The following is a 26724-nucleotide window of genomic DNA, read 5'->3' as shown; positions in this document are numbered from 1 at the left end:
ACCCCAAACTTCTCCGTGTCCTCTAGAGTGCCCTAAAGGCTATTCCGTGCACTCCACTGTAGCCCAAGTAGCCCTCGGCATACTCAGGGCCATACCAGACCGATCTCTGAGCTCCCTGGGCCACTCCAGGGCACTCTAGGGTGCACTGAGAACCTCCGTGAGCACTCTGGTGCTGTTACACACAGTGATGTATGGGTGGATGTGTGCGCTGCTCTGACCTCCGGGAATACAGCAGCCAGTCGGTCAGCAAAGCTGAGTTCTGGAGCATCACAGGAAATGGAGTTTTCCATTGCTGCACGTAAGGCTAAGTCATGCATTTCCAACCTGCAGGTCACATGTGGCCCAGCTCAGCTTGCGCTGTGGCTCACACCCCCTGCCGCCATGTCATCTCGGTGGCAGCTCTGCCACACAGAGCAGCCTGGCCTGCCTGGCCCCAAGACACCAGGAGAGCAGAGAGCAGCGCTGACAAATAATCACAGGATGGCCTGGGTTGGAAGAGATCTCAAGGATCAAGTTCCAACCCCTCTGCCACAGGCAGGCTGGATCAGGTTCCAACCACCAGATCAAGTACGAGATCAGGTACTGCGGCACTATGCTTAATTTGCAAGGAAGCCGTGTTATTTTTCAAAGAATACAACTTGAAAAGACATTATACGCAGAAACATGCTGCTAAATTCAATGCCTATCAAGGAATGCTAAAAAATACATTAACAATGTTCTGTTGCTCATACATGTTATGTATCCAGCCCAAGGCAACTCCTGTGCATTCAATATGGTCCAGGCAAGCCAGAAGACTGGACAATCATGGGTTGAGGCACAAGACTAAGCATCGTTCTTTCCCCCAAGGCAGCAGTCCATTTCCCGACTGTTTCATGTCACCCAGCACGTGGAGAAGCACCGCAGAACCAGACTGCAGCCTGCAGGAAGCACCAGCCTGCCCTGCAGCACAAGCATGCACGGCGCTGGGGTGAACACGTGTCACTGTGCTGTGTTGAGTCCAGTGCATGCCATGGGGGCAGCAGGGAGCCGAGACGGTCCGTTCGCAGGGCTCGACTGGGGCCAAGAATGCAGTGAGGTGCAGAGCGAACAGAGGAAGAACGCTGTGGGCTGTGAGCGCACCCCAGACCTCGAGTACTTAGTGCAAATGAAGCCATTGCTACCTGATCCTGCACTACTACTGGAAGAACAGACCATGGATTCATGAAACAGCGCTTAGAGAAAAAAGAGGCTGCTTCCACGTTTCTGTGCACGTGTTACTCCCTGTAAGACTCCTGCGTGTAGGCGCAGGCAGACTCAGTGCAGCAGTGACTGGAGAAGAGACGCCGCTTCTTCCTTCACTGCAGGCACTTGTTGCTGCCCGAAGGACCAGAGAGCGCAGGCAGCGCAGCGCCGCTCTGCTTCTGTGAGAAGGGACAGCCCTGCAGCTCTGCACACATGCATTACTTTTGGAGAGCTGCCGCTGCAGAACGCTGCTCCTCCCATCGCCAGCCCTCGTGCTGCCCCTGCAGCGGCACCGCTCTGCAAACCTCCTGCAGCACACAGCAGCAGCGGTACAGCTGGTGCCCCAGGAGAGGCAGAGGAGCGCCGCGCCGTGGGGCCCAGGACCCCCCGACAGGTGGGCTGCTGCCCCTTTGCAGGACTGCCTGCTGCTGGATTGAACGTGAGATGTAGAGAGCCAGAGCCCTCTGTGAGTAGGAAACAGCAACGTCTGTGGACGTATATCCAACACTGCACACGGAGCCCGCCTGTGTAAGACAAGTGGACCATCTGTTCCAGACTGCTTTTTATTCAGCAGCATAACACCACATCTGATGCACAAACGATTAGCAACCCACATTTTGTCTGTAAAACAACGAAAGGGATGGAATATGTTCACTATCAGAAGAAAAGAGCTCTTTTGCATAGGAAGTAAATGATCTCCTTTCTGGTGAAAGAAGAAACAGTTTCTTTTACTAATGGATATAATTTCAACTAAAATTAAGTTGTAAATACATGAAAAACAGTGTTTTCAAATATTATGGAAACTAATGAAGTAATCTTGCAGCCAGAACTTATTTCAACAGTGTTGTTACGGGTCAGTGCTGCTCATCGCTCCGTTCCGGCGCAGGACAACTGGCTGCATACTTTCTCTTCAAGCCTTTCAAATACACTTGCAAACTCTCCGAATCCAATCGCGAATTTCTAGCAGTCTGAACCAACCTCATTGCCAGGTGGTACACAGCTCTGTGCTTCATCATCTCAGGAGTGGTTTTCTGTCTGTGCTGTTCTTAAAAGCACACACACACTTTAAGTAGGAAATTAATAACTTGCTATTATTAAAATAGAAGCACTACAGGCTTTTTGCACGCTACTTCTGACCTGCTGATTCTTGGTTGGCACACCAACATTACAGCCAGCACTCCTGAACCCCACAGGCCCGTAGCAAACATCTCTTACCATTAGTTTCAGAAATCAAAATGTTACTTTCTTGATGACATCTGTCATCATAAAAGCCTATGCAGTGCTTATGCTATAATCTTTCAGAAATATTTAAAATAAATCAGAGTTCTACAAAAACTGATAATTGCAGTAGTATACATTTATAAACGACTGCTACGTACCAAAATTTGTTTAGCAACATGGTTTGTGATTGCCTTTGCATCCAGAATTATGGATGGTGGTAGAGAGGAAACTTCTGCAGCTTTTAATCCTAAACAAAGGAAACACGAACCAGGATTTAGGATAACGTTTTATTCTACCCTTCACATTATTTATTCTACAATCAGCTCACTTTAAGGGGTAAAATATTCATCTAAAAAGTTATTTTGATGTAATCTTTCTGTCTCTTTTTCCACCAATACTGTTGTAAGATTTACTGAATAAAATGTCTACTTTGTTACAATGTGGCCCCTGAAATACACTTCCACAGAAGTGGAAGGCTGTTAGGGCTGGCACTAAGTGGGCAGGATCAGATGCTCCGAAGGATGAACGGAAAACGGCACAGCAGTCATCAACAGCTTTGTCTGCTTCTTTCACGTTCAGGTAGTGCCAAATGCACTCAGCCCCGGATGTGGGTACCGAGGGGACGCAGGCGTCATTTTCCGACTTCTGCTCCTTGCCAGCTGCAAAGCTGCAGATACTCAGGGTAAAAAAACACATGAAAAGATCTTCTGCTCTAGCACGGTGTTTTGATTTTTTTTAACTGCTGTCTGTGACTGGCTGCGCAGAGGAAATTCTGTGCTTCAGGAGAAGTTCCAACAACGTACCATTAGAAATGGTCAAGAAAAGCCCCTGCACTTTTTTTTAAATTATTAAATACAACGCTGCTCAATTAAGACAAAGTCAGGACAGTGAGGCAGGACTCCTGTGTCAGCAGGAGATCTACCAAAGGTCTGCTGCTCACAGGGCTTGGAAGGGAGCTCTAGAGCTCATCAAGTCCAACCCCCCACTAAAGCAGGTTCCCTACAGCAAGTCACACAGGTAGGCATCCAGACAGGCCTGAATGCCTCTAGAGAAGGAGACTGCATGACCTCTGTGGGCAGCCTGCTGCAGTGTGCCGGCACTTTAACAGTAAAGAAGCTCTTCCTTGTGTTTGCATGCAACTGTGTTCCAGTTTCTGCTTGTTGCCCCTTATTCTATTGCTGCACACCACTGAAAAGACTACATCCCTATCTGCTTTACTCCCACAGTCTGGATATCTATAAACAGTTACGAGATCCTCTCTCAGCCTTCTCTTCTCCAGACTGAAGACACCCTAGGTCTCTCAGCCTTTCCTTGTATAGGCAACGCTCCAGGCCCTTCATCACCTCTGTCACCCTCCACTGGACTCCTAGGAGATCCCTGTCTATTCCTGTCTTTTTTGAACTGGGGACTCCAGAAACATGGTATTTCTGAGTTAGGGTTGCAGCATCTGAAACAGACCTTGCTCTGCTAACGACAGAGAAACTTACACCTGAAATTCTGATAAAGAGGCATCTTAAGTCTCATCAACTCAAGCCAGACAGGACTAATTCGTAGTTTTCAGTCACCACTGACTTGCAGTAATCATGTGCAACTATTAAATCTCATCTAAATCACAGATTCAGCTACAGAATCTTGCATTCAGAAATATGGATTTCCACACTTCTTTAAAACATGCAGTTATACCTTACTGTCACTCATGGCTCAGTGACTCATAATCCTTTAATCTGCACACTCTACCAAGTCAGTCACAGTGGAATCTCTTACCATAGTTCTTTTCCTCTGTATATCCTTTAGAAAGTGTGTAAGTGTACGTAATCTTCTCCTTCTTTCCAGCGCTGCTTCTCACATGCTGCACTTCAAAATGGTAATTTTCCACATTGGGATACAAAGCATCCATATGACACAGCTCCAGGAAATGCGTAGCAAACAAAGTAAATGCCTAAGTAAGAAAAATAGAAACAAAATTCAGGATTCAAATGATCCTTTGATAAATTACAACAAGTAAGAAAAACGGTCTCACAGCTCTCCAAGTCCACAACTCTCTTATTTAAATTACTAAAAGTATGAATAATGCAAATAATAATAAAAAACCCTAAGTGATCAGTTCTAACGTTGGCAAGAGTGTGTTTTCCCACTTAGGGCTCCCCAGCTCTTTTCTCAACAGAAGGGGAACAGCAGATAGAACAGGAAGCCCGTGACACTTTTGAAGTGTGACGGGGCATTTCGAATCACTGGGTGCTTCACTTTCTTCAGGGGATGTTCTTCCTGAGGCACAAGCTGCAGACAACAGGTGAGATTCCTCTATAAAACCACAACAGTACTCTGCATGAACTGTGACAAGAAACTGAATCTATAAACCCCTATGAATTGACAAGAAGCTACGGCCAACCACGTAACTGGAACAGAGCAGCAACTTCCAATCCACGCTGTGCCACTCTTCGGAACAAACCTCTGACCTACACAACGAGCACCTCAGAGTGAGCAACCTCCACCCTCCAGGGCTCGAGCACACAAAGCACTGACTGTGCAAATAGCACGAGGCTGGGCCAGCATTTTTTCTTATCTAGGATAAGCAAGCAAGTTACCAAGCAAGCTGCAAAAAAGATGGTGACCCGTGATCAGAATGCAGAATATGTCAGCATTTTGTCTGTCACTGTAACTCCTACTGCTCACTAGTCATGAAAAATGTCATTTCTAGGCAAGAAATCTCTATAAAATTTAAATTGTGTGAAACCACAATACTTACAGAACGATAAAATAATTATTAAAAGTTTACACTTTTTTTTTTCAGAATTACCTTCAAATTCAGGAGATATTCACAGGCAGCATAACAAATGCCAATACCTTCTTCGGCACTGGTACCTCTGCCAAGTTCATCGATGATGATGAGTGATTTGTCATTAGCATTTTGTATGATGTATGTTATCTAGGAAAATATTTCATTAGTTATCATTCCTAGGAAAGCAGCTTTTAAAAATCCTGCTACTAATTGAAATACTTGTGTTATCCAGATAAAAAATCAGAGATGTAAAAGACTCCTGTCAGATCCATAAGCGTTACTTGTTCATCCCTTCCAAATGGCTGTAAATCCTAACCCACCAATGGGTTAAACCCTACAACCCTACAACCCTTCCTCTTTTCCACCGAGCATTTGTACTCTTTGCTGGGTAAAAAACTGGCTGGACAGCTGGGCCCAGAGCGTGGTGGCAAATGGAGTTTAATCCAGGCAGTGTCTGGTCACTAGTGGTTTTCCTCAAGGGTTAGGTCTGGGGCCAGACCTGTACAGTGTCCTTACTGATGATCTGCATGATGGTGATTGAGTGCACCCTCATTAAGTTCACAGATGACTCCAAGCTGGGAGGGTTTTGATTTGCCTGAGCATAGAAAGGCCCTGCAGAGGGATCTGGGTATGCTAGATCAATGGGCTGAGGCCAACTGTATGAGGTTTCAGTAGACCAAGTACCAGGTCCTGCACTTTAGTCACAATAGCCCTGTCAAACGCTATGGGTTTGTGGGAGAGTGGCTAGAAAGCTGCATGGAGGAAAAGGGTCTGGGGAGATTATTTGGCAGCCAGCTGAACATGAGCCAGCGGGGTACTCAGGTGGCCAAGAAGCCCAATAGCATCCTGGCTTTTATCAGAAATAGCACAGCCAACAGGACCAGGAAAATGATCCCACCATACTTGGCAGTGGTGAATTTGCACCTTGAGTACTGCTCAGTTTTGGGCCCTAACTACAAGATATTGAGGCACTGAAGAGTGTCCAGAGAAGGGCAATAAAGCTGTGACAGGTGTGGAGCACAAGTCTTATGGGCAGCAGGCTGAGGGAACTGGGATTGTTCAGCCTGGAGAAGAGGCGGCGCAGGGGAGACCTTCCTGCTCTCTACAACTCCCTCAAAGGAGGCTGTGACAGCGAGGTGGGACTTCACCTCTCCTCCCAGGTTACCAGCAAAAGGATGAGAGGTAACGGCCTTAAGTTGCACCACAGGAGGTTCAAGCCAGATACTAGGAAAAATTTCTTCTCAGAAAGAGCAGTAATACATTGGAACAGATGCCCAGGGAAGTGGAGGAGTCCTGTTCCTGGAGGTTTTCAAGAGGAGGGCAGATGCAGCACTAAGGGACACGGCTACTTGGGTACGCGGGTGGTGGGTTGACAGCTGGACTCCATGACCGTAATGGTCTTCTCCAAAATTCATGATTCTGTAACTGCTTTTCTCAAAAGCATATCAGTTTGGGAGAAGACAGTGAGAGTGCTTACGCTTAGCCAAATAACCCTTCAGGTTCCAAAACGTAACAAAGCATTGGAATTACTGTCCAGTGGAACACTGATTTTTACTCAGACTGGGGCATCCTTATACAGGATGTGTGTTCTCTATCACTATTTCAGATAAAAGATGAAGGATGATTTTTTTAAACAGTATTCAAAGTACATTCTTTCAGTGGAAAAACACTAGTACAATTTCAATCACGTCCAATGTAACAACAGACACGTGGCCCTAGATTATCTATCTTTAATACCTCCTTCATTTCCTTCATGAATGTTGAGGCATTTGTTTCTATATCATCGTCCATTCCTATTCTGGTAAAAATTTGCTCTGCAATTCGAAAAGAGCAATACTCTGCTGGGACATAAGAACCTACAAAGCAAGACACAAGTTTTCTCATATCAGCATGACAAATGCCAGCTTGCACTGCAGAGAATGTATCTTGTTCTAGACAACTTCAGAGAACATATTTTACCACTGCTTTAAAAAAAAATATTACATTGATGCTATACCTGAACAATCAGTAAAACCTTAAGATACCACATGTCTGAAGCTACGTCAGTCTGAAGGGATGCAAAAGTCAGAATGACCTGTTGGATTAATCTGCATTTTTGCAGCCACTGTGATACTAAGCCAAGGAATCGTGATTCCCACAGAACAAATTTATACTGCCTCACCAATCTCTGAGAATTACTAGTTTTACTGAAAAGAATAGGAAGCTTTATACCATCCATTAATTTTACTGTCTCCTTTATCCATCTTAAATTCATGTTTTTGAGAGTAATTCCTGAAGAACTTGTTTGGAATTGGATCCAAAAACACATACTGGACAAATTTTATTCTCTACTACCAAGTAATTTCAACCATTTATTTCAGCCCATTAGATCCTCTCTCCTGAGCTACTGGCCTTATCTTCCTTTATCTTTGAGATAAAAAAATCACGAAGAATTCCTAAGTATAAGGACAAGGCTTAGACAGTCAGACTTTACAAGTATTTCACTTTTATAATTTTAGTGATAAAGCACTGCAGTACTTATTGCTTTTATATGATCTATTAATTCTGCTTGGCTGAAAGCAGGTTACTCCACATAATCGAGGTGTCCTCTCAAGTTCACCTCTTCTTTTTGGATGATGAATATACACGCAGCTTGCTGGGCCTACTCTGTGGACACTCACTATTAAGCTTGCACGAGGTGCTGGACTGAGTTAGGATGCTCCCCCCCAAAAAAAATAAATAAATAAAATAAGGCCTCCAACCGTATTTCTCCTAGCTGAAACTAGCCAGGCTTTCTTATACACAGACGAGTCCAGGGGCATAAGCTTCCATAAGCTTCCAGGGGCAGACCCAAAATTCTACAGTAGCCTCTTCAGCAACATAGGCACTGGTAGAAGGAAAAGTACTTAAAACTGTATTTTACTATTTACATGGAATCTTATTCTTTAAGACGAATTATTAGCCTGCAAAAACATTTTTAACTAGAAACTAATTGAAGTGCTGTGGAAGTTCATGAACACGGTCAAGTCTTACCGATCTGCGCCATAATTTGACAGAGAGCAATCTGTTTTAGATACGTTGATTTTCCACTCATATTTGGTCCTGTGATAATGAGGAAATTGCTACCTTCTGTCAGATATGCATTGTTGGACACGGGTTTCTCCATGGCTATCTTTTCAAGAATAGGATGCCATCCCTGCTTGATCGCCAAAGTATCTGTAAAGTCTGGACGAACTGAAAGAGAAGGAGAATATAATAAAGCTTCACAGAATTAGTACAGAAATCTTTCGGTAATTAAACCAGTGCATTCTGAAATGAAGTTCTTGCAGAACAGAAGTCAAACTCTGTGGTCTTGATTCCCTAATTTTTACTTTCCTGCAGTCACTTACAAGAATTACCAGTTATCTTCAGCTATGGATTCTGATCATCAGGCAAGTCCTCAAGATTTATTTTTACAAAAAGAAGAAGAATCCCAAAACTAACATTACATTTCAAAATTAACGTCATGTTTGTGTTCCCCTGTAAGCAGAACTCTAGTAATACAGAAAAATATAGAGTGAAGCTTCAAAAGAAATCCAATGGGAAAACAGGAAACATTTTTGCACGTACTGTAATTTTTGTCACTTATTTTTATACTGCTATAACCATATAAAATGCAGAGGTCATGAACGCCACCTGTAACTATTACACAAGTTTGTTACTGTATCAGCACGGGGAACTAGAAAGTAACATTCTTTCTATTTTTGTTCATACACTGCTGTACGGATTATAAGGGTGCCTACAGCTCCTATATACGACTATTTCAAGCCAGGACCATCCTATTTCTATGGCACCACTGCAGACTAACAACTGTTGTTAAAACTGCTGCTTAAACACTGAAGCCTTCAAGAAAGAAGCGCCAAAGCAGTTCTTTGGGTTCCAACACTGAGGAACTCAAATTACCTGGTAGCTTTTAGAGAGAATCACAGGGGTCGGAAGGGACCTCCAGAGATCATCCGCTCCAACCCCCTGCTGAAGCAGGCTCCCTGCACCAGGTGGCACAGCAAGGTGTCCGGGCAGGACAGACTGCAACAGCAACGGGTCGACAGCCACGAAAGCAGCCCATTTCTCCAGGTGGAGACGCACTCAGGCCTGGCAGCGCAAACCGCAGAAGCAAAGCAGCTTCCGTCTCGTCATGAACTGCTGATGTGAACTGCTCTGATTCACCCGGTGGGAGAAGACTGTGACAACTCAAGCCTATCACTACTCCTGTGTTTGAAATATCTGAACACGAAGAATCAGTGTCATTCTGCAAACCTAACTCTGCTACTGAGCTGGAAATGTCACAGCAGCATCAGCAGTGATGAGCTAATACAGCTGCTGAGATGGCTTTCCAGACCAGCTTTTATTTGGTATCTATGCAGCAGTGCATTCTAGCTAGGAACCTCAGGTTTGCACTGTCTGTAGAGACAGGTTGCTCAAATCAGCATTTATTAAAGACTGTGTGCTTGTTTGTACATTGCAGAACTGGGCTAGGGAAGCCAGATGATGCAGCGATGCAGATACAGCCAAATTGTTGACACAGGACGTAACAATACACCAGTCAGCACATGATCCTGGATTCCTCAGCTCTCCCTAAAAGCACTCCACAAAGGTGTGACAAAAATTGAAGCTGAAAAATAGATAGCTGCTTATTTATATATATGCTTAATGTCGACCTTTTTATATTACACTGTGTTCTTTCAGAACACAAAAGTTAATGCAGGATGTTCACAGACTTGAAATGAATATGCTCGAAGGAACTGTCGTGAAAAGACTGGATATGAAGCCTTACAGCAGCTGAATGGAAGAACAGCATTTCAGTGCACAGAAATAGGAGGAGTACCAGCACAGAACAGGCAAGGGTGGACCACAGACACTTAGAGCCTAGTGAGACCCAGAAAGATAAATGACATGGGCTTAGCAATTGAGAACCAGACAAAGCAGCCTGGATATCCCTCAACTGGAGGGGCTTTATTTAGTTTTTAACAGAATTGAAAAGATTAACTTACCGTAGTCAGAAATAGTGCAGGCATGAGCAAATGAAAGCAGCATGTCCAGCATTGACACAATGTCAGACAGCTTGTACAGACAATGAATGTGTTCATAGATCTCATTCAGTAGCTTACACACTATCCTTAAGAAAAAAAAAATTAACAGTTAATTATGTTCATTCTGCATACATTAGGATGGGAGATTACTTCATAAAACACCATCACCTCTACCAAATGCAGGAGAATATCTGAGCTTCTTTGAAGTATATTAAGATCTTACACAGTAATCTCAGATCGATTATTGCCATCAGATACAAGACACAGCTCAAACACCAAAAGCATGTTACAAAAGCTTCACACACAGAATTAACTGAAAACATAGCTGTGGAGTCAAATGTGTTTCAGTAACATCCTCAGGGTGCCTCTTAAATCCTCTTAGTCCTTCATGTAATAAAAACGAAACATCAAACAAACAAACAAAAACACACACTAAACCATACATGGTTTCTAAAAAGAAAAAAAGAAATTTCCAAAAATTCATTATACACCTAGCAGGTCTTCTGACCCAGCAGATTAACACAACACGCAGCAGGGTCAAAAATACATAGTCAGCTCTGCTGTTAGCTCAAGCGATAACGATCCCACACTGCAAAATTAATACACCCCCTGTATCGTTTTGTGTAGATAAGTCGTGTGTGAAGAAATACTAAAGACAAGGACTTCTGTTATTAATAAACCTCCACGTCCTTTTCATGACGTTTAATGCAACACACATGTTGTGTTACTGCTTTTCTCTCAGGTAATGCATTTGATCACCGACATCACTTATGACACTGCTCAGTGCTCACCATGGGTTACTGCCAAAAGAAACCATAATTCATCACAAAGGTGGCTTTAAAAAAAAACAAACGTAAATAGTTTGAGTAGGACAAAATAAATGCAGTTAGCAGAAATATTTAATAGTTTTAGACGGTCTTACAAGTAGGTCATGTGATATATTTCTCTCAGGGATTCCTGGCATCTTTCATTCATTTTTATTAAATCTGCTGAAGTGAAACTATACATGTTCCTCGTTTTAGTGACCTATGGGAAGTTCAAACCAACAGTAAGAACTTGCCACGACCAGAAGCCAGAGGAGTTTCTAGAAAGCTATCTGGGAAAAACATAGGAAAAAAAAAGGAAAAATGTGGGAAAAAAAAGGAAAAATATCACTTCATTTTTTCCTAAATAGACTTTCAGGACAAATCCTTACAAAAGACTGCAGTTATCCACAAGATACACAGCTTTACAATTACAAGCAATGTAGTCACATGCAGTTGCATGAGAAATGGGGCGGCTGTACCAACTACACCTTCATTTGCTTCTAGGTATGTTCACTGAAAATATTTTAAGTGTTGTTTAAACTGCTGTATAATATGCTTTGTTACTGTATTATACATTTTACATACATTACTCCTACAAAAATTTATTAACAAAATGCAACTAGTCCAGATACCTTTGTAAATTCTGACGGAAGTTGGCCGTTGGGTAACGTTGAACAATCAGCATTCAACTGGATAAAAAATCCACGCACAGAACTGAAACTTGTTTTCAGTGGCAGGTTGTACTTCTCAGCAAGTTGTGTTATCATACCTACATACACAAATAACAATTTGACCCAAATCAACTATACGGACAAACATTTACCTGTACAAACTGTGGAAATGATTCGCACAGGTTGAATGCGTCAGATAAAGAAAGGAGGAAAAGAGTTTTAAATACAGGGATCACACTATAATTGCTCATCCTCATTTAAATGAAATTGAACTTTTATCTACAAATGGAGAACCTGAACGTTAGTACCATAAGCACTTCAGTTACACATCAGTGATGAACAGCTTATAGTAACAGTGAAGATGTTTCCCACATCAAAAGGTCATGTAGCATACGATTACACGACCTCTGTATGCCCAATGGACTTGGAACTCCAAGACAATGAAAGTCTCCGTTTGGAAATACCTGCTATGTCATCCACAATTTCCGTGTATGTTCTACGAGCTATGTCAAGGAACTCATTGATGTTTGGCTTAACAGCATAGCATTTTTGGGTCCTCATACTCAGACATCCTTTTGCGTATCTCGTATCGTCATTAATCACAGTTGTAATCTTCTCAAGTATAATTCCAAACCTGCAATATTAGTAGTGCCACATATTAGCCACATGATATTTTATGATTGTAATCTGTATTGTTATCCTGAAATTACAAATAACTGAATCAAATTCTCTATCTTTGAAACAAGCATTAAATTTCATACACATTTTCACCTCAAAACATAGCACAAATATGTCCGATAAAAAATACCGTCTGATAGTCTTTGGGAGATATAGATACCCAAATGTACATAAGTAACAGTTTACTTTTGCATTAGTTTCCTAGGACACTACTGCTACTGCCTTCTTACAATCATTTCTAACAGAGTACAGTTTGTTCATCAGTTAATAGCTGTTCATAGCCGTTCTTCTGCTTTGGCTTTTCCAGCATTTGTTTATTAGTTGAAAATTAGAATTTTAACACAAAAGTCAAGCTTTTAGCCAAAACAATAGTTGTGCTTGCTGCTACAAATAAGCAAAGATTCACAATAATTATTGTAATACCTTCTATCTTCAAGAGCATTGTAATAGGCCTTTAGCAGGGACGTGTTACAGCTTCTCAAAGCAGCCTGTTAAGAAAGTAAAATGTGAACACACACAGTTAACTATTTTCACAGCGCTTTTAAAGGACCAGAAGGTCTTAAATCCATCAAAGCTTATCAGTGGTTGCTTAAGCAGCCTGCAGAACCTGAGTGGGAGTTTCAGTTCAATATTTCTTAGATAACGTAAGAATCCAGTTCTTAGGAATACTGGCTCAAATAATTGTTTTTCATTTGGCAGAAAGTTAGAACAGACTCTGCTGGCAGTACTGCGCTCTGTGAGATCAATGGTAAATCTCATGAGATGCGCCAAGTAGGAAGGACTAACTGCTTTTACTTCACACCCAAAAAATGACAGACATATCTTACTTTCAGAGGCTCCACAAGCTCCAGGGTATGCTTCAGATAGATTATATTAGTTATTTTAGATTCAGCAGTTTTAACCTGTGGAAGAATTTTTACAAATACAGGAAGTGTTTGAATGCTTATTTAAGGAAAGTATGTAACTAGCAGAATTCACACTGCGACTCTAAAGGTTTGTACTGATAACTTCTAGTGAAAACTGCTGAAATACTTCATAAGCTCACGCTGACAGCTTGGTGTGCAACTGCATAAAAATGTTTACAGAAACTGTATTGCCAGCTGCAGTCAGCTGCCCAGCAGTAAGTGGCCCTTTTCTTACGGCTGCACAGATAACGATCAGCTCTGAGAATAACTGCTAAACCAAGCTGCGGAAACTTCCTTTAGTCTTCTACGTTATCAGTACAGACTTTTTCAAAGCCACTACACAACATATCACAATTAAGGTGCTCAGTCCTTTCCATAAACGCTGTTTAACAGTGCCCAATCTAATCTGCTCTGACAGTCCTTCAGCATACGTACACATAATGTTAAAGTCAATAAATAAAAGGCAGTAAATGCTAAACGCTTTGTTTGCTCTTCAAAAGTTTTAGACCACATTCTGTAACTTATTTTGTATGCCTGTCCCACTACATTTCTAATAAAGAATTTTGCTGTTGCCATTAGCGTACATAATACCCACTGCACTGCATGCTCTTGTAATTCCAGATGAGAGAAATAAAGGATATGATAATCCTGATATCTTACAAAAGGAAGCAGAAAAAAGTACATGCACAGTGCATCTGTGTGTTGGTAAACATACATATATATACATACACATACATGAAAATTACTCTCATACCCTCTGGGATAATACGTGTGCAGGATTTTCACATGCATGCAGATACAATATAACGTGAGTAACAGCAGTTACTGTGAAAATTAGTATCATTATTTCCTTCATGGAAATGCACACTTGCTGATTTCCCTATTGTTACCATCAAATAGTATGTGAAAGAGCCTCTGAAGATGGATCAAAAGAGACATCTAAGATAAAAAGCCATGAATTCTTACGTGTTTCACTCTACCAACATGAGAAGGTAGTGCTCTGAAAAAGAAGAAAAGGATCTCTCTCCTTACATGAGAGGAACTTTAGAAATTGATAAACACACTGTTTGGTTCCAAACTAAATCCAGTGTCAATTTTTAAACACGAATGCGTAAGTAAGGCCTCCAGTGAAATTTCTTCTCATCCATTCATAACACAAACTGTAACCTTGTGGTGGAGGGCATCTATTGCTTTATCTCATAGGTGAACACCTGGAGTGGTCTTAATGGTCTTTTCCAACCCAAATGATTCTTCGATTCTTACCATCTATGCAAAGTTGTTTTCTCTAAAAGACAGAAGAGGATTAAAGCAATACTGAATATGCTAACAGAGGAGTGATAATCTTCAGAAAACATGGAGTGCAGGTCCCACGATGGAATCAACCATCAAAAGGAGATGCACAGAAGTTTATGAAGAGCTGATATTTCATAATGAAACATTCCTTTTCTAACACAGTGCTTGCAGGAGCTTTACTAGAACTACTGTTATTAGTGTAGCTCTATACTTGCTGCACTTCATGGTCAAAGGAAGAAAATGAATGCATATAACCATGATGGCTAACCATTTTGGATAATGGTAGTTCTTTTAGGATTCAACATTCACGGAGAAAGTGCAAACCTATCTTTTGAAACATCTCACACTAAGTTCCCATGTCATATACACAAAGATGCAGAGAAACAGCTGGCATTTTTTTTTTTGTACTAGAGATTTAAGTGCCACAGATTTAAGTGCTATGGCAGCAGATCAGCCCTAGATTAATTTTATTTCCTGGGAAATTACCAACGCCACATCACACACTGACAAAAGGGAACAAAGCTCTCCAATACGCTGACTCACTATGCCTTCCATTCAAAGGCTAACAAAAAAGTATCAGTCAAACTGAGAACTGGAGGCAGGCAGGATTTTAAGACACCATTCAGAATTGAGGTCTCCTCTTTCTCACATATATACACACGCCTGAGCATTTAAGGTTCTTTGCACATTGGCACAGTTGGTGCCAAGGGGACCCCCACCTCATGTAGTACCACTCACGCAGCATAGCCAAGCACCTTGTGTTCTGTCAGCTGGCTGCTGCTCAGAGGACAACACTCACCTTCCCAATGAAAAAGTTACACTTAGCTCGTACTATCCCTGTATCTTGGAAACTAATTCCTATTTCTGTCTCTGGAGCTTTACGCAATTTAGTAAACAGATGAAGATAGATCTGTATCTTTGCATTATAAACACAGCAAAGCCAAGTCCAAGTGCTTCTTAAGAAGCTTTTCCAAAGGTATTTCTTAGGCTATGAAGAGTAATTTCCATTAAGTAATATTACATGTAAACTACGAGATATTTTAATTTCATGTAAGGAAGATGCACAATTTTCATCAGGCTACCAAAAACTGTATTAACCTCTAAAAGTTACATTACAGATATATGAAAACTCCTTACATCCTATCATTATGGTCTAGAGGGAGGTATCTCCACCTATAGCAGGTGGGTTGGAACTAGATGATCATAAAGGTCCCTTCCAACCCAAACCATGCTGATTCTATGATTATCAAGGGTATGCTTCTGTGAGAAGGAATCTGGGCAGAGATGAAGAAATCAAACTCTTCTGAAGTTCAAATTGTTTCCATTATGATGACATACTACAGCAAACCCAAACAGCATTCACCTTTAAGAATCTTATCCTGTCGTAAAATACGATGTACTCACAATCTGTGATAACATTAGTCCATGAATCTGTAAGGTGCAGCCTTTGCTTATAGATTTTTAGATATAGACACATATTTTATGTTTTGCCTGTAATGTGCAGATAACTCATTACTCTTAAGTGTGTTTTGGAACATACTGTATCTTGCTTCGGAATTTGTACCAAAACTGAAAGCAGTTGTTCTGTATCCAGGAATTTGGAGATAACTGTAAAACAAAAGTAACCAGCTCAGAAATGTAACAAATTTCAAGGAAATCATATTAACAACCTGCACTTCTTTCATTTTTTAATGTACACAATTATTTATTAATATTTATGCTAATCCATTTGTTTTCATCCTATCTTCCTATTTACCAGAAAAAAAACACTACGAAAGACAAAAAGATCTGCTAGGTTATTTAGGCACAATTACACTTACTGTATCCAAGACACAGTGATTATCGTACAGGGGGACATTTATCAGTTCAGTAATGTTTTTGTTCCTAGAGCAACTTCCAAAGTATATATGAGCTAGAGAACAACTACAAGTAAGAACAGTCTAACTGTCAAAGGAAGGATAGAAATAAAAATAGAGGAAAAGAAAACCTCAAATGTGCAAGACTGCCAATAATTCCTCCCCCGTGTTTCTCTTGTGATAAGGATTAAGCTCACACAATACGCCTTCAGGCGGCCTAACTCGTACTCTCTGGGACTGTATTATTTTCATATTTGTCTGGACCATTACGTTTTAGGAGGCAAAGGAAAAGAAAACAAAAACATAAACAAGGCCTTAATTTGTTTTTAACGAATAAACCACTTCCAAAACTGTATCAAGCCGCAAGAGCTAACCTCCAATTACATGAGAAAGCTACTGGCTTACTGACTTTTATCTACTTTGTAAGTTCACTTTTTTTGCAAAATATACTTAAAAAAAAAAGTCACAATATCACAATAAAGCTGGCTTCAAAAGTTATGAATGACCGCTACAGAAATGTCTGCTGACGATCTTAAGAAAATACTTTCCAAACACAATGAATCAGACTGCACAGTCAGAAATTAGAAAAAAGAGCTTAAAAAGGAATAGCATATTAAGTATTAAACAATAAATTACTACCTGCTTGAAGACCAAAAAACAGCTCCTCATCCTGGAGAAATTCCTGAACGCAATCCAGTCTTGTTTTAATTGTTTCAGCATCAACAAGTGGCTCCAGGATATTGGATCTGAGTCTTCGACTTCCCCCTGGAGTTTTAGTGTAATTTAGGACACCAAAAAGTGTGTGTCCATTCCTGTTAGAACAAAACATACAAGAAGAATGCATTCATAAAAATAATGATGGAAAACAGCAAACGACATTTCCAGGAAAAGTATCCAGCAAACTCAAGGCATGCTTTCAGAGTACTCAGCACCTTCCTACCTGCCATGTGTATTTTATGAACTACAGCAGTTTACCAAGTCAGATGCAGTTTTATATAATATTAGCCACCATTTTATCATTTATCAAAACTTAGAAACACCTTTGCATTCAGAACGTGTTCATCTTTTTAGGATTACTCCATTGCTACTGCAGTTTACACTTTTCCTCTCAACTGAGCTATCTGAATTAGCACACAAGCCATGCAAAAGGACAAATATTATTATCTGAAATCAAATGCAAATTGGGTAACTTTCCGTAAAACACACTTACGAGAAAAACTTGATTTAGGTGCTGCAATCTTAACGCCCTTACCGAGAATCCCTGTTATTTGTTACCAGTTCCAGATTTTGGGCTGACGATGAATCTATCATAGCTGTTTTCTCACTCCCCTGGAAATGGACCTTGAGTGACTTCGGAGCATAAATGGAGTTCTGAATAAACTCGACATATTTCAGCAAAGCTGCAGCAGCTGCAAGACAGTAGTACCTTGGAAAGAAATAATCTTTAATGAACGTTGAATAGTGCTACTTAGTTACCAAAAATCAAGTGGTATACCAAAGAAATCACATTTAACACTTGACACTTGCTGCTTGACAGCTACTGGGATTGAGAGCACTGAAAAAGCAGTACTTTTAACAAATGCACAAACATCTAAGAATCACAGGATTGCAGGGGTTGGAAAGAACCTCAAGAGATCATTGAGTCCAACCCCCTGCTAAAATAAAGCAGGTACCCTACAATAAATCACCTCCATAAAAGGGGACTCCACTGCCTAGAAAACCTCTTCCACCGCTCTGTCCCCCTTAGCATAAAGAAGTTCTCCTGCATGTTAGTACAGAAATTCTTATACTCAAGTTCTAGGCCACTACTCCTTGTCCTATCACTATGCACCACCAACAAGAGCCTGGCCTCATCCATTTGCTTCCCACCTCTCTTTAGAAATTTATGAACATCTATCAGATCCTCCCCCCTCAGTTTTCTTTTCTCCAGGCTGAACAGACACAGGTTACTCGGCCTTTCTTCATACGGGAGATTGCTCCAGGCCCTGCGTCACCTTTGTAGCCTCCCCTGGGCTCGTTTTAAGAGATCCTTGTCTTTTTGAACTGGGGAGGGAGCCTGGTACTAAAAGTATTCTAAATGTGGCCTCATCAGGGCAGAGTAGAGGGTGAGGATCACTTCCTTCAACCTGCTGGCCACACTCCTTTTAATGCACCCCAGGATACAAGCATACAATGTGCACAGTATGATCACTGAAATCAGGTGGTTGTGAATATCTGGGTCTCTGTACCCCTGATGTCCCACATCATGTACCTCGTACCGCGTGCGTGTTTCTGTGGTTATATGTGACTTAAGTGAAGACTCTGCACAATGTACACAGAAAACTGCTGGTACAAGGAAATCTTTCGCAGAGGTCAAATTGGAAGGCATTCATAGCTTTTAAATTGCCTATTTAAGAAGAGAGTGAAAAGAGGGAAGTGGAAAGTTCTAAAAACCCACTGAAATCTTTAAGTTTCTGGGTACCTCAGAAATACCTGAAGGCAAAATAAGCAGTTATGTTAAGAACTTCTTAACTTCTGAAAATATGCAACAAGCCACTGGCTTTTGTACTGAGCATGTATGAAGCTGTTAAAAACTTATCTGGACACGGTATGATTTTTCCTTATTTCAACATACTTTGATTGAATCTCCATGAAAACAGTGCTGAATTCAGATGCACACAATTGCTCTATATACTCCAAACCCTTTGTTTCATTGAAGTATTTCCTTTGGACAGTTGTAAACGTCACATTCTGGGAAGACAGAGGAAAAAAGCAAATAATTTGAAGTCACATAATTTTTTCATCAGACAGACTTCTCTATTTTTGCTAGGATCGTTGCTCCCAAGAAAGTCCACCAACTGGCTTCAGCACATGACTTCAATGAGCCAAGCTCAAAATTGTCTGCTTTAACTAGCTCATATATTTGTCTCCGTAATTTTCCGCACCAGAATGAGTCATGTTGGAGCTGCAATGGGATTGTCCTGCACCACAGTAAAAACAAACAAAGGGCCAGAAATCACAGAAAACACACAAGATCTGACTGCATTTAAAGCTTCAGAAGTTGTAGAAGACTTAACAATCATACAGATGCAATTAACAAGAGTTCTAAAATGCAGAATAAAATTTAAGAGCTTACTTTGAAATGTTCTGTTATTAAAGCAAACAATTTTGTTGTGTTCCCTGCTTCACAAGAAGTGTTTGGCATTATTATTTCCAGAGGCGTTAAAATTTTCAGTTTAGTAATAACCTGAAAAAGAAAAAAAAATCTTGAGTAATTCAATACAAATCCATATCTAAAAGAGCTGTACACTATAACGTATCAGGAATAAAGAATTATGGAATTCTTATATTTTAAAATCACAGTTTATCTTGTAAATAATGACCATACTTTATGCTTATACACTGGTGAGCTAAATAGATCTGCAGCTATATAGATACAAATACACAAAACTATTTTAAAAAAATAGAAGTTATGTTTTATTTAAACAGTTATTTAAATACAAAAATATGTTTGTGTCCGAAGCGCAGCGTCCCTCACAACCTGGGACACCCCACGGTTCTGTGAGTACTTGGGAGGGTGAGAAAACAAACGCCTTGTTCAATCCATGGTCTTCACTTTTCCCTCACAAACTTTCAAGTGAGCCCTCATTGGTCACATCACCATCTGAACGCCTAACCTCTCTCACACCTGCACTCTCAAACCACAGCCACTTTGAATCCTACTACTCTGCATGACAGAAGTATTCACATCTGCCAGGTTCCATAAGCTCTTGTGCCTGTTAAGACCAAGATAAGCCTTAAATTAGCTAATGGTAAAAATAAAAAATTAGATAAAAAATAAAATGCAAAAGAAGAAAACCCACAAACACCTGACAATATTAGAAATTTTAGTAAATAGATTCAGCAGTCGTTTATATTCCTAGTTGTATCTACTTACCATACTAACAAAATCTAGTTTTTCTTAGTCTGAATATTGTAAATACACTGCAAGCTACACTGCTTCCTAGCACACATAGCCACAACAAAACCGTTAAGAAAGCAGTTTTATTAATATTAGAACTGCATCAACCAGATTGATTACTTTCCTGATCTTAAAATATGCAGCAGTGGTGGACAGAACACTTTACTGTCAGCTGAATACATTTTATTTGGCAATAACTGAGAACATTCACACAACTACACAAATCCCAAGATAGTCTGCCTAAAACAAATAAAAGTCACCCTTGTGAAGTGCCACTCTCGAAGATGTTTTGCCTAATGAAAAATACTTGCAAATTCTCCTACCATGCATTCCCTCTAATGCTCTGCAGTGCAAGGCATCTGAGTTTCACACAGTTCAAATGCACTATTCTTTGCAGAAACGCGTTTTCTGTTTTGCAAAGCATTCTTTCCTCCTCCCCTGAAATCTGAGGCACAGCACAGGAAATAGCAGCTCCTTCAACAAATATTTCAAATTTGCTAGAGATTCTTACTTCCCCTTTTTAGATTTTTTTCCTAGAAACTGAATCTTCCGTTCCTGATTACTCAAGCAAGCAATCCACTGCACCCAGCTGTCAGCTATGCAGTAGTTCACTATGCAACAATACCTTGGCATAAGTCGTATTGTCTGCAAACTGGGACAGTATCACCTCAGGATTCTTTAAGTCAATGCTGGCCATTCCTACTTCCCCTCTGGCAAGGCCTCTTCCTTCTACCACAGCTACAATAACTGATGCAGCAGTATGAGCAGAGGCTGTAGATGACGACGTAACTGTAGAACAGTTGCACATATTCAGTTATAACCCACTTCTTTATATTCACAAAATCATACTTTGACATTCCAAGCTTGGACAAGCTGTGACAGAACGAGCAAACTGAGGATTGTGAAGGTGTTTTTTTGTTCAGTTATTACTGTAGTGTAATTGACTGGTGCCAAAGTTCAACACATTCCTTGTTCCTCCCAAACCTCCTCGTAGGGTACTGAACTTTGAAGAGCACTGATTTTAGAAACTAATAATGCACCTCTCTCTATCTTTCTAGCACTACTGTTTTCAGTGCCTAAAACCTAGACACAGCAAGGCAATAAGGAGGACAGGTGGAGATGAGTTTTCATCTGCAGTCAGAACTGGGGGATAAGCAGTCAGCTCATTTTGTCTGACCCTCACAATTCTGCCCTGATTTTCTTAGGGCATCTGTCGTACTGATCTGCAACGATACGCCTCAGGCAGCACTTACTGAGCCCCCATACAAAGCATTATGCTGCATTACCTGGAAGCACTATTAATTGTTAGATCACTGCACTTCCCACAGAAGAGATTAATTAACCAGGGTGAGACCTTTTTCTCTGGGGTACTGAACTTTTTAACCAATGAAACACCAAAAATATGGATATAGTGCTTCCTTTGGCATCTCTGCTAGTTTTGGTGTTACATTCTTCAAATCTTTCTGAAGAAGCTACTAACAACACTTTGTTCCAAAATTTGCAGCCCCAGATTGTGAGTGTAGGCTATTCAAATGAGAAGACAAACACTGCAGAAATAAGGCAGACATACATATCTGTATGTGAATTTCTGTTGAGAACAAATGCAGAGAACAATTACCTATTAATTTCACTGAAGTAGCCAATAAGAAACTGAAATAAATTTTTAATGCTACAATGCAACTTGCTGACCAATACTAAAACAATTACCACTCCAGAAATAGAGTCACTTCATGATCTCAAGCTTCTTAACCTTCACACACAAGTCAAACTAAACCTTACAGCAGCTGAGTTGAACAGGTTCTTCAGTATTGGATTTTGGCAGCATATACAACCTGAAATACCAAAATCTCTTTTTGTTTCATGTAATTATTTGTATTCTTTTCCAGCACTACTTTCCTCAAAAGGGAATCAGGTCTCAAATAAGACTGGAATACAAATGTTCTCAGAACAGTTCTGTCAAGAAGGCATAATACACCAAAATTGCCATTTCCTTTTGGGTACACTCAATATGCATCCCCAAAACCAAAACTAACCCCACCAGAAATCTCAAAAAGCAACCAGAATTAAATAAAAACATTTATCCAGAAAGAGAGAATTCGTTCTCCAGCTAACTGCTACCTAAGCATTAAGAAAACACAGTCTTTGATACCGCACACAGCTGAGTCTGAACCTTCATTTACTCTATGTTTGATGGATGCCAGCAATGGCATTCACATAGTGACAGGACATTCATCTAAGACCTGCTTTGAAAACCTGATTGTTACTCTGATTGATCTACCCAGGACAGTCCATGATTCCCCCCCATATCAGTAGCTGATTACCCTTTTTTTTTTTTTAAACAGCAACTAAGAGGTGGTGATAACAATAATGATTTTAAATTAGGTTACAGTCGTTAGACAATTTTGATTTTGATGATGGTTACTTGTTTAGCTTGCTACACACACAAAAATAAAATTTAAAAAGATGCAATGATCAATCAATGTTGTTCATAATATGGTATGCTGGATATGTTGTCTTCAATACAAACGAAACTGACCAAAGTTCCACATACAACTCAGCAAGTGTAAATAACCATACAGACACATGGAAACAAACACACGTACACTTGTAGACTAAAAGGAGATGAAAAATATGATTTTAATTGCTAGGACATGTAGAGGTTAGAAAAATCTGCTCCATGGGTTTCCAAGTTATAGACACCCCAATTCCTAGAGTAGTCAAAAAGAAAACAGGGGATCGCAACAGCTGTAAGAAATGACAAACTTCATATTAGCTCATTTTCTGCAATCAAAGAATTCAATTCAGTTTCAGGTAGAGAGTCAATTCGTAGTCTTATCAGGATTTTTTTTTTAATTGAAATACGGATGTTTTTAAGAATCAATCTTTAAGTAACTAGTTTAGAGAATTACCATTAAATAACATTAGGATCACTGGAAACAAAACTGACAGAGCTTAACTCAGACTGAAAAGATGGACTTTGAATATTACTACTTTAGCACTACCAGAAAACACAAAATGACACAAGACAACATTAACCTGTAAGATGGCTTTGCTGGTAAGCAGCACTGCAAAACTTCACCCAGTGAGCTACTGTGTGTTGTTTAAGGATCGACTCACCTACACCTTTGAAAACAACAACGTAAAACGCGTAAGAAACTCACAAGAAATTCCAATTACTTCATGATACATGATTGTCTCGCTCCAATTTATTGGAGGGAGAGGAGGTTCTTTTAATATCTGTATACCCACCATGAGACTAAGAAACAATGGTTCATACGCTGGTCCAACCAGTTTATCACAAATCCTAATCAGGGAGATGGACGGGAAGGGAAGGAGGGCAATAGAAAAGATAGGAAAGAAGCAAGAATTGCGTAAGGGAGGACGGTCACCACCAGGATCCAGCAGCGTCCCGCTGCACGGCGTTTGAAGGTCCAAGGCAGAAGCAGCAGCAGGGAGCAGCGTGGCGGCCTGGGGCAGCAAGCAGGCAGCAGGAGGCAGACGCGGAGCCAATGCGGGAGGAAGCAGCAGCGCTCAGGCAGCAGCCCAGGAGAGTTCGGCAGCATGCAGGCATCACTTCGTGAGGAGCCCGTTAGTCAGAAATCCTTGCTCTTCTTCATGAGGAATCTGTTGCCAGAAAACCTATCCTCATGGTTTTCGATTCCCCTTTTATCCTACTTGCTCTCCTGCCCATGTGACAAGGATGGGTCTTGAGCAAGAGTCATTGAGCGCCCCTGAGATGGAGATTTGTCATCCTGAGATAAGTCACACAGAGGAGCACTTCACAGCCATTTAGCTGCAACTCGTCTCTCTCTCCTTGCCCCTGGCCTTGTCCATCTGTGTCCCCCAGACAAAGGATTTCACAATCCTTGCCCAGGACTTGCCTGAACTTGAACAAGTCCATCTGCGTCCCCAGCAAACTTTGAGACACTGATGTTAACTGAATAATATCTTACAATGATGTACAATGCTTTATAAGCCTAAAAAGAAACCATGATAAGAAACGCTGTTCACAAAGGCAGGAGCACTGTTAGGTCACACCTTGAACTGCTGTTTAGGCACCTGGTGAAGCAGTGTGACCAGAAGGCTGGATCCAGGCTGGAGCCACCCCGGGCTCACATAAGGGCCAGCCACTGAAGAGACAGCCTCCCTTGGATCTAGGCTGCTTAGGTATAAAAACAACTATGATTTATCTTTCATTATCACACTATAAGCACGTGAAAAAATAAAGTACGTTTAATGAAATGTTAGAGATATATATTGAACTATTTCCCTTAAGCACTGTCAATTTACCTGAATATCCAGGAACGGGGGTATGGCTTCTGCCAATAGATCTACTGGTAGAAAAGGGTATTTTTCCCACACACGTGTTACTGAGGCCTCGTGCAGAACAACCACTTGTGAAATTCACTGCACTCCCATTTTCTGCACAGGAACTTTTGTCCCCAAGATATGATTCTGAAGGGAAAGGGAAGGAAAAAAGTCAGTTTCTGTTTTGAAAGCAGCACATACACATCTTAGAAAACCTTGTATTTTGTACTAGAAGTAGAGATGTCCCAGCAATCCACCCCCAATATCCTTCTCTACAGCAGTACCGGCCTGAAATAACAATGAGTTTGTTTCGAAAACCATCCTGTATTGACAGTTACTTTCCATAATGACTTTACTTGCAGTAAATCTCCAGTTAATTTGCTGGACTGAAACAATATAACTGAAATAATTTTACTACGCATAATTTTTATGCTATGAGTTCCAGATCTATGAAAAAATGCTATAACAGACAGCTCCATCTTGCATTTTCCCATTGGCTTTAAAATCCATAGCTGAAACTACATACTTATGTTTATGAAAATTTCAAAGTTTGAAAAGGTCACAATAGTATTTTTTTTAACATGCACATTCCCTTTTAGAAAACGGCAGCAAAAGTGCAAAGAACTGTGCTCAAAAATACCCTCCACATGAACATGATCTCCCTTTGATTTCATGAGGTTCAACCCTCAGAAATGACACAGTAATCTGAAACGTGTTTGTTACGTTATCTCTTATTTTCTCTACAGATACACTGTAAGATTTACCTTTTTTTTTTTTAAATGTGGCAAAATACTTTTTTCCTCAGATCACTCTTAAATTCAGTAAATTAATAATTTCTTTAGTAATAAGTATTTTGCTAATCTAATAATTGAGATACTAATTTTAGTATCTCAAGTGCTCTCAAGACGAGTAAAAGCATGAAATCCTTAACACAGCCTGGATAACTGCTTTTCAAAGACCAGAGGAACCAAACCATCAGCATCTTTTATTTTAACAATAAAAATTCAACAATTAAGTTGCGCTTTGCTCAGGTTGGTATTGCAAGCTTTCCTCTGTCTTGGATTCAAGACTGACCGCGTACCTCTTAGCGAAGCACACACACACCTTTCATCCCAATTTACACCTGAATACACACACACCTTTCATCGCAATTTACACCTAACAGGAACGCACGTACTTCACAAGACATTTCAACAAGCGTCCCATTGTTACTGCCATAGTAGTTTCACTGAAGAGGAAAAACAAACAAAGAAACCAACCAACCAACCCCAGCCACTGTTTCCAGTCTGCCAATTCAAGGCCGGCACTACTGCGCTGATCCCAGCGCCCTGCCAGCACCGCGCGGATGGAGCGCGGGGCCGGGACTGCGAGCAGAGCCAGCTGGAGCTGCTACAGCGCTGCGGGGCAATTCAGATCAGCCAAGTGACTTCACGCGCCAATTATCCACAACGTCAGGCAAAAGCAGCATTTATTTTAAGAAACCCGAGGAACGCCGTCATTTTGACGAGCCGAACCAAAATAAACAGACGGCTGGCATGAAGAGACGGCGCTCCGCCTCCGCCCGCCGACCAGACAGCGGTACCGCAGCTCGGCAAGCCGAGGGCAGCAGGAGCGGCACCGACCCGAACGCAGACGGCCACGCCGCTCCCTACCTCCCCTTCCGGAGCGCGGCGGCTCCTTCCTGCCGGCAGCCCTGAAGGGAGCGAGCCCCGCCCCGCCGCCGGACGAGCCGCCCGTGCTGTCCTCAGTGCTGCGCGGCGTCTGCAGCAGGCCCAGCGTGTAGCGCCCGCCCAACCCTGACAGAGAGGAGGAGCAGCGGCCCGTGTAGGACTCTGAGGCGGCCGAGGCGACCGCTCGCCCGCACGCTTCCATCTTACTACTGCCGTTCGACATCGCGATCTCAGCCACGCAAAGCGACCCGCTGCCGCTACGGCTGAAAATGGCGCAGACCTCAGCGCGGCCGCGCATGCGCACAATTCTCACCTGCCCCCAGCCGCC

General features: G+C 41.3%; 1 protein-coding gene across 5 annotated transcripts; it reads right to left on the bottom strand.

Moving 5' to 3' along the window:
- Positions 1 to 1766: 1766 nt before the first annotated feature.
- MSH4 (mutS homolog 4) lies at positions 1767 to 26663 on the bottom strand. 5 transcript variants are annotated; one of them, XM_042819696.1, is made up of 20 exons: positions 26379 to 26663; positions 24709 to 24873; positions 21044 to 21207; positions 19594 to 19704; positions 19093 to 19208; positions 17731 to 17904; positions 17118 to 17290; positions 16163 to 16230; positions 13252 to 13326; positions 12848 to 12912; positions 12211 to 12380; positions 11708 to 11844; positions 11192 to 11295; positions 10231 to 10355; positions 8234 to 8434; positions 6959 to 7077; positions 5240 to 5368; positions 4207 to 4381; positions 2601 to 2689; positions 1767 to 2261 (listed from the first exon to the last, which is right to left on the bottom strand). In XM_042819696.1, exons 1-20 carry the CDS (start codon positions 26617 to 26619, stop codon positions 2076 to 2078), a joined length of 2787 nt encoding a protein of 928 aa, XP_042675630.1. In that variant the 5' UTR covers positions 26620 to 26663; the 3' UTR covers positions 1767 to 2075. The 5 variants fall into 5 exon arrangements, with proteins under 5 accessions (XP_042675630.1, XP_042675631.1, XP_042675632.1 ...); XM_042819698.1 differs by having other exon boundaries at positions 2147 to 2266; XM_042819697.1 differs by lacking the exon at positions 13252 to 13326.
- Between the last annotated feature and the right edge of the window lie 61 nt (positions 26664 to 26724).

Source organism: Centrocercus urophasianus, unplaced genomic scaffold, assembly GCF_019232065.1.
Source record: "Centrocercus urophasianus isolate 14NV4802_14NV808 unplaced genomic scaffold, USGS_Curo_1.0 seq_18, whole genome shotgun sequence".
In the NCBI taxonomy this organism is placed as follows: domain Eukaryota; kingdom Metazoa; phylum Chordata; class Aves; order Galliformes; family Phasianidae; genus Centrocercus; species Centrocercus urophasianus.
The sequence above is the reverse complement of the archived record's forward strand: the minus strand, read 5'-3'. Positions and strand labels throughout refer to the sequence as shown.

Excerpts from the sequence above, each read along its gene's own strand:
- MSH4 (XM_042819696.1), bottom strand. The coding sequence starts at position 26,619 with ATGTCGAACGGCAGTAGTAAGATGGAAGCGTGCGGGCGAGCGGTCGCC. Across the intron at positions 11,296-11,707 it reads TTCCGTCAGAATTTACAAAG|GTCACTAAAACGAGGAACAT; the intron begins GTATCTGGACTA and ends AACTTCCCATAG. Across the intron at positions 7,078-8,233 it reads TCAAATTATGGCGCAGATCG|GTTCTTATGTCCCAGCAGAG; the intron begins GTAAGACTTGAC and ends CTTGCTTTGTAG.